This window comes from Acomys russatus, chromosome 3, assembly GCF_903995435.1.
Source record: "Acomys russatus chromosome 3, mAcoRus1.1, whole genome shotgun sequence".
NCBI lineage: Eukaryota > Metazoa > Chordata > Mammalia > Rodentia > Muridae > Acomys > Acomys russatus.
This window is the reverse complement of record NC_067139.1, coordinates 85878420-85892512: the sequence shown is the minus strand read 5'-3', so window position 1 is coordinate 85892512 and position 14093 is coordinate 85878420. Positions and strand designations below refer to the sequence as shown.

The window sequence follows — 14093 nt, the reverse complement described above, 5'->3', positions numbered from 1 at the left end:
CTTGAGATACTTTCCAGATTTCTCCCTTTTTAATTGTTGTGTTTTGTTTTTCAAGACAAGGTTTCTTTTTACAGTCCTGGCTGTTCTAGAGCTAACTCTATACCAAGCTGGGCTCAAACTCAAGAAATCCACCTGCCTCTGCCTCCCAGGTGCTGAGATCAAAGGTGTGCGCCAGATACTTTCCAGGTTTCCTCTCAGTGATGCTGGTCTCTTGTTAATCACAGCCAGTTTTTCAGATCCGGTTAGCCAGAGGCAACAGGTTCAAATACATCATACAAATGGCTCTGTTGGTCTTTGTTTCCCTCTGAAACCTCACAAGCCAGGCCTCTATCCGCTGCGTTTTTCTTCTCTTATATTTTACAGTCCATCATGAGAGGAAGTTGGGGCAGGAACCTAGAGGCAGGAACTGAAGCTCCTGGATTGGTAACTCCCCATGCACACCTGCCTATCTTGTGCAGCCTAGGGTGGCACCACCCACAGTGGGCATGTGGGTACAGGTGCCTGCAGAGTCTAGAGGAGGCTGCCAGGTCCCCTGGAGCTTCCTGGTGTGGGAGCTAGAGACAGGCACTCCTAATTGTCAAGTGATCTCTCCAGCCCAGATTCTGTTATTTTAAATTTAAAGAAAGCTTAGGCCATTTTTGTTATGAATGGAAAGTAGTATAAAATGACCACAATTGACTATTTTAAAGGACTATCAAATTGTACATTTTCTATCAAACTCCACAAAGAAATAGAATTTCACAGGAAAAACAGAATGAGAATCACATGAGTGGATTTAAATTTTTTACTCATGCTATTGCAGGAAATTGAAAGAGTCCTCTTCTGTCTCTTACAGGTGCTTCAGTGTGGATAGACGTTCACCGGGAAGATTAGTTGACTGCGCTGCACTTGAGCTTTATTGGAAGTATGGCCATGGCAGCTCATCCCACAGATGTGGAAGCATTTGGTGGTCCACCCAGTTCTTCAGTTAGTGCATCTGGGAACTCAGCCATGGAGGATGATGACGTTGTGTTTATTGAATCAGTGCAGCTTCCAGTTTGTGCCCCAGCAGTGACTCATGAAGGAAACTTTGTATTTACATCTTCAGAACATGAAGATGCACAAGGAAACTCTTCCATGATTCCCCCTTCAAGAGACTTGATGTCTCAGAAGGGAAATATATGTGAAACAATTGTAATTGATGATGAAGGGGACACAGAAATAAATGGAGAGGAGAAAAATCCTATCAATTTTATCCTACCTCGTGAAAATAATACCAAAAATTTGGATTTCTCCATTTCCAGTCTATCAAGAAGTAAGGTAAGCCGGTCGTGGTGGCGCACACCTTTAATCCCAGCACTCGGGAGGCAGAGGCAGGCAGATCGCTGTGAGTTCGAGGCCAGCCTGGTCTACAAAGTGAGTCCAGGACAGTCAAGACTACACAGAGAAACCCTGTCTCAAAAAACCATTAAAAAAAAGTAAGGTAAATTCAGGAAGGATTGCTAATGATATCACTACAAAACTGACGGATAATCCTAATGTTACAACTTTAGAAGTGGATGTAAGCCCTAAATGTTGGATGACAGAGGAACTTAATGCTTGTATATCACTATAGAGTACCAACTTGGGAGATGCTTCAGTGTTAATATACAAACATTACACCTTATCTTTACCTTTACAGACTGAGACTGCAGTAGGACCTTTTAATCCTGGTAGGATTGATGTTGCAGATGCAATTCAGAATGGAAGATTTGCAGCTCATCACAATCCTGGTAAGCAGTAAGTTGTATTGTTGCCTTATATTCAACTACATTTAGCTTTCAATGTGACTCTATACACGTGCATGGAGGCCAGAGCTAGCTTCCTTTCTTGGTCTTAGTTTAGTTTTTGAAACAGGATTTTTTTTTTTTTTTTTTTAACTGACTCTGAAGCCCAGCTCAGCTAGGTTCGTTAGCTGGCCAGCGCCAGGGATTGATCTCGATCTCCCTCCCCTCCCCCCGTTCAATCTCTCTCTCTCTCCCTCTCTCCCTCTCTCTCTCCCTCCGCTCACTGTGTAGACCAGGCTGGCCTCAAACGCACAAAGATCTGCCTGCCTCGTCTCCTGAGTACTGGGATTAAGGCGTCCACCACCTACATCTTTTTTTGTTTTTTTGGTTTGGTTTTGGTTTTGGTTTTTCAAGACAGGGTTTAACTTGTAGTCCTGACTGGCTGTCCCAGACTCGCTTTGTAGACCAGGCTGGCTCGAACTCACAGTGATCTGCCTTTGCCTCCTGAGCTCTTTTTTTTTTTTTTTTTTTTTTTTTTTTTTAGATTTATTTATTATGCATACAGTATTCTGCCTGCATGTTCACCTGCAAGCCAGAAGAGGGCACCATATCTCATTATAGATGGTTATGAGCCACCATGTGGTTGCTGGGAATTCAACTCAGGACCTCTAGAAGAGCAGACAGTGCTCTTAACTGAGGAACCATCTCTCCAGCCCAGCTCTTTTCTTTTTTAACCTTAAGAAAAAATGTTAAGGGTCTCACCATGTAGTCATGGCTGCCCTGAAACTCAGTATGTAAACCAGGCTGACCTCAGACTCAGAGATCTTCCTACCTCTCTCCGGAGGGCAGGGATTAAAGTTAAGTGCCACCATTGCTGGCTTAAATTGGTGATCTGAGCATGTGTTGTGCTGCAGCCCATGCGAAGTGATCAGGTCAGCTGCCAGGGATCAGTCCTCCTCTGCTATGTGGGTTCTAAGGATCTAGCTCAGGTTGTCGGGCTTGACTGCAAGTGATGGTACTGACTAAGCTGTCTTGTTGCCTGCTTTTTATTTGTTTTGTTCTGTTTTCTACTTTCTTTGTGTTGTTTACTTTCACATAGGTACTGGAGATCAAACTCAGGGCTTCATCCTTACACAGTTGTGGGGCAAGCCTTTTAATCACTATGCCATCTCCTCAGCTCTGCTCTTTTTAGAACTCATATCTCTTATATTCTGTAGAAAATAATATATTGGCTTTCATATTAAGATAAATTGTGTTACTTGATATAACTGTGAAGTCTCTGTAGTTTGAAGAGGGTATTTTTTTGTTTTTCAAGACAGGGTTTCTCAGCCGGGCGTGGTGGCGCACGCCTTTAATCCCAGCACTCGGGAGGCAGAGGCAAGCGGATCGCTGTGAGTTCGAGGCCAGCCTGGTCTACAAAGCGAATCCATGATGGCCAAGGCTACACAGAGAAACCCTGTCTCGAAAAACCAAAAAAAAAAAAAAAAAAAAGACAGGGTTTCTCAGTGTAGCCTTGACTGTCGTGGACTATTTTAGTGGGTTTTAGGCTGTTGAATTTTAAGGACTACAAAGTAAATGACCTAACAACTTAAAGTGAGTTTAATGGTACATACCTGTAATCTAGGTGGCAGTGAGGAAACCAGTCTGGCCAGCAGGTGTTACATAAGACTTTATCTTAAGCTGAAGAAAAGGCCCAGGCATGCTGTCTTATCACAGGCCTTCATCCCAGCACTGGGGACAGGCAGGTGGATCTTAATCAGCACAGTGGGACTCAGAGTTAGTAAGACAGCCTCTTCTGGCCTTAAAATGTACCCTAAACATGGGGCATGGGAAATTTTGGCTAAGACTTCAATTTGAATAGAAACACTAATATCCTCCTTTCCCCTCTCCCAGTTGGTAAGTTAAATAGCTTATTTAAAGACAGGATCTGTGGCCCAAGCTGCACTAGAATTAGCTATTCATCTTGCCTCATGCCCAGCTAAAAGTTATTTAGGAATTTAAATAGTTGTATTGTAAAATTGAACACATTTGCTCTATATATGTGCCAAATCTAAAGTGATTTTTTTTAAAAGGATAAATTGCCATATTAAGCGCAGTGTGTGGTAGCACATGCCTTTAATCCCAGCATTCTGAAGGCAGGCAGGTGAATCTCTGTGAGTTCAAGGCCAGCTGCCCTACAAACCGAGTTCCAGGACCGCTAAGGTTTGTTATATAGAGAAACCCTGTCTTGGAAAAAAATTTTTTTGTCATCTTAAAGCAATATAATAATGGTGTCCTACTTTTCCAATAATATACGTATATGCTTTCCTTAAGTATCAATAAGTCCGCAAAACAAAACTATTTTGGGAGTTGAGGTTTTATTTTCCCCACAGTGTTAATATTGACCAATCTTGCAATGATTGCTATGTTTATTCCTACTGCTGCTTGAATCTGGTTTGCTCTCTAAACTTAAATAAGCAGAGGAAGTTTGATGCCCCATGTAACTTCTATTTACTCTATAGTTGAATATGTATTTCATTTATTCCTAACATCACTGGGGAATTGGGTGCAATTTCAACATATGACAGAAGGAAAAGCAAGCCAAAAGTCTGGGAATTTAGATCACTGGTAGAACCCGAGCTAGTGTATTCATCTCCAGCACCACAGAGAAGCCACTCATAGAGCTCAGCGTATGTGCATGATATAACAAAATCAGGGGATAGACTTTATACATGTCATTTACTTTCTCACTGATAAAAGTAAACATTCCTTAGAATGTAAAGTAGGTGCTTGTATTCATTATTATGTGTGTGTGCATATACGTGTGTGTGTGTGTGTGTGTGTGTGTGTGTGTGTGTGTGTGTGTATACATAAAGTATATGTTTTTTCTCTGTCTTTATTTTCATCATACTATGACTGTAGGTTGCACCACTATGCAGGATTACACTTGATTCTCAAATACCTGGAGCCTGAACTAGGTTACTGCTGCAACCTTAAGCCTTTCCCGTGGTCATTTTCTCTACCAGGCAGGCCCTGACTCCACCAGCTGGAGACTCACTTGAGAAACATTTCCTACCGAATCAAGTAGTAGGAGGAATTCTGGGTTGATTGCCAAAGTTATTCTGCCTTAACCATGTGCTTATGAGTCTCTTAAACTCTTCAATTCAAATGTTGTCCTAATGTGTATTTTTATTTATTCCATGACTTTTTAAGATTCTTGGATCTCCCAGTCCGCGTCATTTCCTCGTAACCAGAAACAACAAGGGGTGGATTCTTTATCACCAGTGGCCTCGCTTCCTAAGCAGATATTCCAGCCCTCAAACCAGCAGCAGCCCACTAAACCTGCTAAAATCACTTGTGCACACTGCAAAAGTCCTTTGCAGAAGGGACAAACAGCTTATCAACGAAAGGGATCCGCTCACCTCTTTTGTTCAACCACCTGCCTTTCTTCTTTCTCTCATAAACGTACTCGCAGAACACGGAATGTAACATGTAAAAAGTAAGCCAGCCTCAACATTTCTCCATATGGTTTAATTGCCAGTATAAGTAAATACTCAGTATGATTGTGAGCTAGACTTAAGGCAGATGTGTAACAGGTGTTTTCAGGGCTATTGAAGTTGGGTTGCTCTAGACGCATAGGCTCATCTATACTATAGTTCCAACAAAGGCTGTATATAGATACAGAAGTATACTACCCCTCTCTCAGATGCGACGTTTGCCTTCCCTTTCTACATCTTACACATTGTTCTGCCAGCCTACCAGTGCAGTAAGTGCCTTCTCTTGTTGAGCCATCTCCCCTGGGTCACTACTAACATTTTTTAAGATTGATTTTATAGGACTGGAGAGATGGCTATGACTCAATGCTTTAGAGTACTGCTGCTGTTTCAGAGGACCTTGGTTCAGATCCCAGCATCCAGGTTAACTGTAGCTAACGCTAGTCCTAGGAGATCCAACACAGTCTTCTGGCCCCTATCAGCACTACACCCATGTAGTACACAGGCATGCAGGCAAAATAACCGTACATATAAAATAAAGGAAGGAATTTTAAGTTGTGCGTGTGCTTGTGTGTTGGTACATGTGAGTGCCCACAAAAGTCAGAGACATTGCTCCACCCAGCAGCTGCAGTTACAAGGAGGTATGAGCTGCCAGCTGCAGGCGTCACACTCGGGTTCTCTAGGTGAGCAGCGCATACGCCAGTGAGCCATCTATTTAACACCATTGCTCTGTCTTCTAAAATGCTTTGATTGGATTTTTTGGGGGGGGGGGTAAAGATTTCTTTATCTGTATGAGTATTTTGCCTGTGTCTATGGATGTGCACTCTGTACAAGCCTGGTGCCCTTAGAGGCCAGAAGACGCCACTGGGTTCACAGAACTGGAGTTGTGGGCAGTTGTAAGCCACCATGTGGTGCTGAGAACTGAACCTGGGTCTTCTTAACTCCTAAGCCATCTCTCCAGCCCCAACTGCTAGCATTTTAAAATCCTAGAATACTAAGGAACTTGAACTCAACTGTTATAAGATCATTTCCATTTGAATTTTCTGCTATATTATTATTAGGAAATAGTGGAAGTGAAGCTGAAAATGGATTTTAAAGTACAGTGATCTTCAGATGTTTCTCTCTCCTTTGTGTTTCAGAGATGCTCCTATGAGGACTGCAACTCTTGTTCCTCCAGTAGAGTCAAGCAAGTCCTTACGAGAATGTGCATCCCTGTGTCCTCATAACGACAACCAGAGTCTTAGAAGAGACGTCTTTACTAAGTCAAGATGCATAATCTGTAATAAACTAGGAGAGGTCTGCTCGCTCTTTCTTTCTTTCTTTTTTTTTTTTTTTTTTTTAAGATTTACTTATTTATTATGTATATATTGCTGTGCCTGCTTGTACCCCTGAAGGCCAGAAGAGGGCATCAGATCACATTATAGATGACTGTGAGCCACCATGTGGTTGCTGGGAATTGAACTCAGGACCTCTGGAAGAGCAGTCAGTGCTCTTAGCCTCTGAGCCATCTCTCCAGCCCCAGGTCTGCTCTTTCTACTGTTGCTACTTAGGCTAGTAGAAACAGTGTTAAGTTATAAGTACAGTATAAGCTCTGCCATCCATATTCTAGATATTCAAGTGGGAAGGACTACTAAGGATGTTAGAATTCACATTATTTATCAAGGGGTTGTCATGCATGCCTATAATCCCAGCACTCGGGAGGCAGAGACAGGTAGACATCTGTGAGTTCAAGGCCAGCCTGATCTATAGAGTTGAGCTCTAGGACAGCTAAGGCTACACTGAGAAACTCTGTCTCAAAAAACCAAACAAAACAAAAAAATTGCTGCCAAGTGGTGGTGTACACCTTTAATCCCTGCATTTGTGAGACAGAGGCTGGCATGGTCTACATACAGTGATTTCCAGGACAGACAGCCAAATTCTGTGGGGTTAGTTGTGATAAGTCAGTAATCTCAGGACAATGAAGGTAGCAATAGTTACAGGAATGGGTGGGACAGATGCTTTGATACATGTTGAAGAAGAAGAGCAAGACCTTCAGGCAGCCCTTTGTTTTACTTTGTCTTGGTAACTAACTCTGAGGTTGAGAAATGTTGGAGGCCATTCAAATCAAGAGCATAAATTTATCCCAGTTACAACCTTAGAACTATCTAACTGCCAGATGCATAGACACCATTCTAAGTGTGAAAAATGGCTTCCTTTCATCCACCTCCAAAATACTGTAAGGGAGGATCTAAATACTGCAGGGCAATAAATTATGTAATGCTGGATGGGTGGTGGTGGCACACGCCTTTAATCCCAGCACTCAGGAGGCAGAGGCAGGTGGATCACTGTGAGTTCAAGGCCAGCCTGGTCTACAAAGCGAGTCTAGGACAGCCAAGGCTAACACAGAGAGACTGTGTCTTGAAAAACCAAAAACAAACAAAATATGTAATGCTGTCTTAAGAAATTTTGTTTTCTTTTAGGTTCGCCACGAAATTAGTATTAACAATATAACACATAAACTGTGTAGTAATAATTGCTTTAATGAGTACAGACTGACGAATGGTCTAATAATGAACTGCTGTGAACAGTGTGGCAAGTATATGCCCAAGAATACTGGACACAACTTCCTGATTACAGGCCAGCAAAAGAGATTCTGCGGGCAGGATTGTGCCAATGTATATAAAGAGGTATTCTCTGTTTTATTTGTTTTTGTTACATATTTTATATACGTGGGAGTTTTACCTGCATGTTTTTGTGTGTGTGTGTAAAACATGCATGCTTGATGCCCTCAGAGGCCAGAAAAGGCTTTTGGATCCCTTGAAGCTATAGTTAATAGACAGATGTGATAGCGCCACCACGTAAGTGCTAGGAACCAAACCCAGATCCTCTGGAAGAGCTGCTGGGGTAATTTCTCTAGTCCCTAATTATTTGTGAGTGTGTGTGTGTGTGTGTGTGTGTGTGTGTACGTGTACACATACACATGTGTGTGCATGTGTTTGTGTGAGTGCAAGTGCTTGTATATGAAGCTTGGAAGGACACCTGGGATGTCTGCCCTTGCCTCCTACCTTGTGAGACAAGATCTTGTTATTTAGTGCATACGCTAGGCTACCTGACCTTCAGGCTCCTAGTGGTTGCCTTGTTGCTGTCTCCTGTCACGCTGTAGGAGCACTCAGACTCAGAAGGGTGCTGTCATCTGGGCTTTTAAGTTTGATGCCAGGGATGATGGTGCATGCCTACAACCCTGGCCCTGGGCAAGCCAGAGCAGGTAAGCATCCGTAAGGCCGGGGCTGCCCTGTTCTACCCCAGGGTCAGATCACCCAAGTCTGCAAAACAAGACTTTATTTCATAGAGAGCTGGCTAACGAGTATTAGACAGTCTTGTGTGTGAATATAATAGATATATGTAATGTTTTTATTATTCATTCCCCACTCTTTCTTTTTCCTACACTGTCAACTTCCCTTGCCTCTGCAAATCCCTTTTCTACATTCGTGTTTGTATTACTATTTTGTTGTTGTGATAAAACACTGTAGTTAAGGCAATTTGTAAAAGAAAGGCCTTATTCCAGAGGGCAGTAGTTGAAAAGGCGAAGAGGAGGCAGCTGGAGCAGTAGCTGAGCACTCACATCTGAGTCACAAACAGGAACTTGAGAGAGCACACTGGAAATGCTAGAGTATTCAAACAAGCCTCTTGCTGTCGTATACTTAAGCCAGCAAGGCCACACCTCCAAACAGCCACCAACTAGGGACACATATTCAGATGCCTGAGACTTAGTTTGGACATCTCATTCAAACCACCACAATGTCTTTTTGTTTGTTTTGTAGCTCACTGAGTTTAGCTAGGGCTGCCTATATAACCATGTGTTTGGAAAAGGACACCTAATGTTGTTGTGTGACTGCACATCCTCAAGAGTGCATGCATCCAAATACATACATGCACATGTGCATATAATAGAAGGTTTGCACATAGAGTATAAAGTAAAGAGAAGAAAATAAAGATGGGGAAATATGTGTGATCAAAATACGCCACAGCTGTATAAGCAGAGTTCGACCTGTTTCAAATGATGAGTAGTAGCAGGTCTTCGGAGAAGAGCAGTCGAGAAATCCTCGTGATACATGAACAGAGGACTGGGGATTGCTCAGTGATGTCATTGGTTGCTTATCACTGAATAATACACAGTCATAAAACAGCTCTTCTTCTTTTAATAGAGAGCCAGAAAGATGGTTAAGAGCATTTGGGACTTCTCCAGAGGACCCAAGTTTAGTTCCCAGCAGCCAGATCACTACTAGATCACTACCACCTGTGACTCCTAACACCAGGAGACCTGATACTTGGTCTCTAATGGCACATACCTTTATAAATAAGAAACAAAAATAAATTTTAGTCAGGCAGTGGTGGCACACACCTTTAATCCCAGCAGTCTGGAGGCAGAGGCAGGCAGATATCTGTGAGTTCAAGGCCAGCGTGGTCTATAGAGTCCAGGACAGCCAAAGCTACACAGAGGAACCTAGGCTCGAAAAACCAAACATAAATAAATTAATACAAATAGATACATTTTAAGAAAATACTTGGGTTAGCGGCCAGCCTGGACTACAAAGCAAGTCCAGGACAGTCAAGGCTACACAGAGAAACCCTGTCTCAAAAATAAATAAACAAAAGAAAGAAAAAATACTTATATGAAAACACAGTTATTATATTGTGCGAGTAATGTGTATGTGTGAGTACAGGTGGACATCATGACCCAGGAGTACAGACAGAGGGCAGCTTGGTGGGGTTAATTCCCTTACCTTTCTGCTGAGTTTCAAGGATTAAGTCAAGCTGGCAGGCTCACTCAGCAAGTGCCTTTACTGGCTGAGATATCACAGTGGCTCAAAACATGCTCTTGATCTAAACCAGTGATAATGAGAACTTTTGGGATTTTTGTGTTTTGTTTTGTTTTGTTTTGTTTTTTCCGAGACAGGTGTCTCTGTAGCATTGGCTGTCCTGGAACTCACTCTGTAGACCAGGCTGGCCTCAAACTCAGAGATCTTTCTGCCTTTGCCTCCTGAGTGCTAGGACTAAGGGCATTGGCCACCACTGCCTGGCATGGGAATATTTTTTATTGTCAATGCTTTATAGGTGCTGTTGGCATCTAGTGGGTAGATCCTCTTCTTATACATGACAGTTCTAAAACAAATTATTATTTTGCTTAGGACACCCTGTCAGTGGGTATGTTGCTGGGTGATATGAGTAGTGAGCTGTGTGCGAGAAAGGAAAGCTAAACTCCAGATGTGGTGACAAATGGGCCTTTAAAATCCCAGCACAGGAGCTGGGCATGGTTGGTGCACGCCTTTATTCCCTGTACTTGGGAGGCAGAGGCAGGTAGATGATTTGAGTTCAAGGCCAGCCTGGTCTACAAAGTGAGTCCAGGACAGCCATGGCTACACAAAGAAACCTTGTCTCGAAAAAACAAAAACAAAAAATAATAAAATCTCAGGTGTGCTAGTGCACACCTTTAATTCCAGCGCTTGGGAGGCACTGGCGAGCAGATCTCTATGAGAGATCTAGGACAGCCTGGTCTACAAATTGAGTTCCAGGACAACCAGGGCTACACACAGAGAAACTCTGTTTAGAGAAACAACAATAACAAAAAGTTGCCATGATCATGGTGTCTCTTCACAGCAATGAAACCCTTACTAAGACAATATATTTACTTTTATTTTGTGTGAATGGGTGTATTGCCCATGTCTGTGTATATGCACTGTGTTCATGCCTGGTATCCCTTAGAGGTAAAAAGAATGCATTGGATTCTCAGGAACTGGAATTACAGGTAGTTTAGCTACCGTGTGGGTGCTAGGGATCAGAAACCAGGTTACACGTAAGAACAAGTACACTGAGCCATATCTCCAGCCCAAGGATCTGTTTTATTTTATTTATTCATTTATTTATTTTAAGATTTATTTATTATGTAAACAGTACCCTGCCTGCATGTCTACCTGCATACTAGAAGAGGGCACCAGATCACATTATAGATGGATGTGAGCCACCACGTGGTTGCTGGGAATTGAACTCAGGACCTCTGGAAGAACAGACAGTGCTCCTAACCTCAGAGCTCTCTCTCCAGCCCCCAAGGATCTATTCTAAATTGTGTATGTATGTGTTTAGTGCATCTGTAATTGCAGGTTATCGTGGAAGTTAGAGGAAAACATCGGAACCCTGGAGCTTGAGTAACAGATGTTTTTGAGCTTAGGTTCTCTTTAAAAACATTTCGTAATTGAAGTTCCCTCCTCTTAGATGACTTTAGTTTGTGTTAAGTTGATATAAAGCTAGCCAGCACCAGCCAGGCATGGTGGCGTAGGGAGCCAAAGGCGGGTGGATCTCTGAGTTCGAATCCAGCCTGGTCTACAAAGCGAGTCCAGGCCAAGACAGCCAAGGCCACACAGAGAAACCATGTCTTGAAAAACAAACAAAAAAAGCTAGCTAGTACACTGGCCTTTTTCTTTTCTTTTAAATATTTATTTATTATGTTTATTTTTATTATTTTTGTGTGTGTTTCTTTTTTTAATATAGATTTTTTATTATGTTTCTTTTTTGTTTGTTTTGTTTTTCAAGATAGAGTTTCTCTGTGTAACAGCCCTGGCTGTCCTGGACTCGCTTTGTAGACCAGGCTGGCCTCGAACTCACAGATCCGCCTCCCTCTGTCTGCCTCCTGAGTGCTGGAATTAAAGGCGTGCGCCACCACTGCCTGGTTTATGTTTCTTTATAAGTATACATTTATATTATTACACATGAGTAAAATAAACTACATACAGCAGGAAGAACCATGAGACAACCAGGAATTACATAAATGTTATATTCATAGTGATTTTGCTATTTGTTTGACAAACTTGAAGTAAACATCTTTCCTATCTTGTTGGGTCGTTTATTTATTATTATACGCAATATTCTGTTTGCATATATGGCTACACACCACAAGAGGGCACCAGACCTCGTTACAGATTGTTGTGAGCCGCCATGTGGTTGCTGGGGATTGAACTCAGGACCTTTGGAAGAGCACACCTCTGAGCTGTCTCTTCAGCCCCCTCTTTTTTTCTTTTTCTTTTTTTTAAAGCTAGGGTCTTACTGGCTGGCCTGGACTCACTGTGTGAACCAGATTAGGCAGGCATCTGCCTGCTTCTATCTTCCTAAGCACTAGGATTTAAGGGGTGTACCATATTGGCTGGCTTATGCATAGTTTTTTATTGCCACAATATTCTGTTGAATGGTTGTGTGAACATATCTTTATCTTAGGTATATACTTCGTCTGTATTGATCATGTGTTAATTATGTTAGGTAAATTGACAAACTCCAGCCTATATTTCACTTTTTAAAATGCCAATAAAATTGTAATCTCTATTTCTTTACAGATAATGGAAAGAAAAGCAAAAATATCACTTTTACAAAACAGAAAAAGGAATGCTATCAGAGAAGAAAATGAAAGAAAATTACATGAATTATCAAGTACAATTTCAGAAAAAACACAAGAAATACCAGGAAAAAAGGAAAAATTTTCAGAGATAGTAAAAGTTGCAGGAGAATGTAGGCTAGATACACCATCGAGGGAGCAGAATGAGAATTTACCTTCTGTGACTGTAGGACCCGATCCACCTCAAGAGCAACCGGGAGACAGAAATTCAGAAGAATTTGCTATGTCAGTTGAACTTTCTTCAGATCCAGGTTTATGGCCCCAAATTTTGAATACGAAACAACGTGATATTCTTGTCAAAAATGATGCAACTCAAATAAGAAATTTTAATTTTCCAAAAGACAGCACAGGAAGGAAGTTTTCAGAAACATATTACTCACGAATTCTTCCAAGCGGTGAGAAGGGCATCAGATCCTGGCTGCTGTATTCAGTCTCTAAAGATGCTGTCTTCTGCCTGTATTGCAGACTCTTTGGGGAAGGGAAAAATCAGCTGAGAAATGAGAATGGCTGCAGAGATTGGCAGCATTTATCACATATTCTTAGTAAGCATGAAGAGAGCGAGGTGCACACCAGCAACAGTGCGAAGTATTCCAGGTTAAGGAGTCACTTGGAAGGTAAAACCAGTGACTCTATGGAACAGAGGTTTTATGAAGATGGTAAAGATGGTGTGCTCCTGCTGTATACATAACCCTGCCCACTCTAGGCACAGCAGTATCTGCATCACCCAGGAAAAACAAAAAAACAAAAAAACCTGGAGCCAGAACCACTGCATTGTGGTGCTCTTAAGTAGAAGAACTTAGAGGAGTTCATTAGCAACATGTCTAATAGTAAAACATGTTCCTGTTCCAAGTCTACAAGAACTGGAATGGATAGTCACTCTTGGAGACTTCAGTAAAGCAGTGTGAGTTTTGCCATTGAGGGCTTTCCCTTTGTAAAGCTGTTCTTAGAGGACTTCCACTTAATGGCTTGAGAGCAAGAAAAGACAAGATGCATATGCAGTAAACTAAAGAAAACACATGCAGGCCTGTCAGTGATGGCGCATGCCTGCAATCCCAGCACTCAGGGGCAGGGGCCAGCCTGTCTACAGAGTAAAATCCACAAGCAATATACATACTCAAACAACTTAAGAACGGAATAGGATCTGAAGCTGCAGTCATTTGCTATTACACCAAATTCTTGTTCTTTGAAACAGTTTTCTATTTGGGAAAAACAATTTACTTGTTAAATAAAGGTAATTTATACTTTATTTTGTTTTCAATTTAATATGTAATATTTTAGCTTTTATTATAATAAAGAATATATAGCTATCTTATGTTAGTATAACTATAAGAAACATTAAGGATATGTGTAGGTATATATAAACATGTATGTATGCCTATATATGTATATATAGTTAACTTTTCAGTGTCATGGTTAAATTTACCTGTATGCAATTTGAGAAACTATCAATCTAAA

At 41.7% G+C, this 14093-nt stretch overlaps 1 protein-coding gene across 1 annotated transcript; it reads left to right on the top strand.

Moving 5' to 3' along the window:
- The first annotated feature begins 897 nt into the window (after positions 1 to 897).
- Zmym5 (zinc finger MYM-type containing 5) lies at positions 898 to 13360 on the top strand. The gene is made up of 6 exons (XM_051143179.1): positions 898 to 1299; positions 1661 to 1751; positions 4938 to 5223; positions 6358 to 6514; positions 7678 to 7884; positions 12580 to 13360. Exons 1-6 carry the CDS (start codon positions 907 to 909, stop codon positions 13324 to 13326), a joined length of 1881 nt encoding a protein of 626 aa, XP_050999136.1. The 5' UTR covers positions 898 to 906; the 3' UTR covers positions 13327 to 13360.
- Positions 13361 to 14093: the final 733 nt, after the last annotated feature.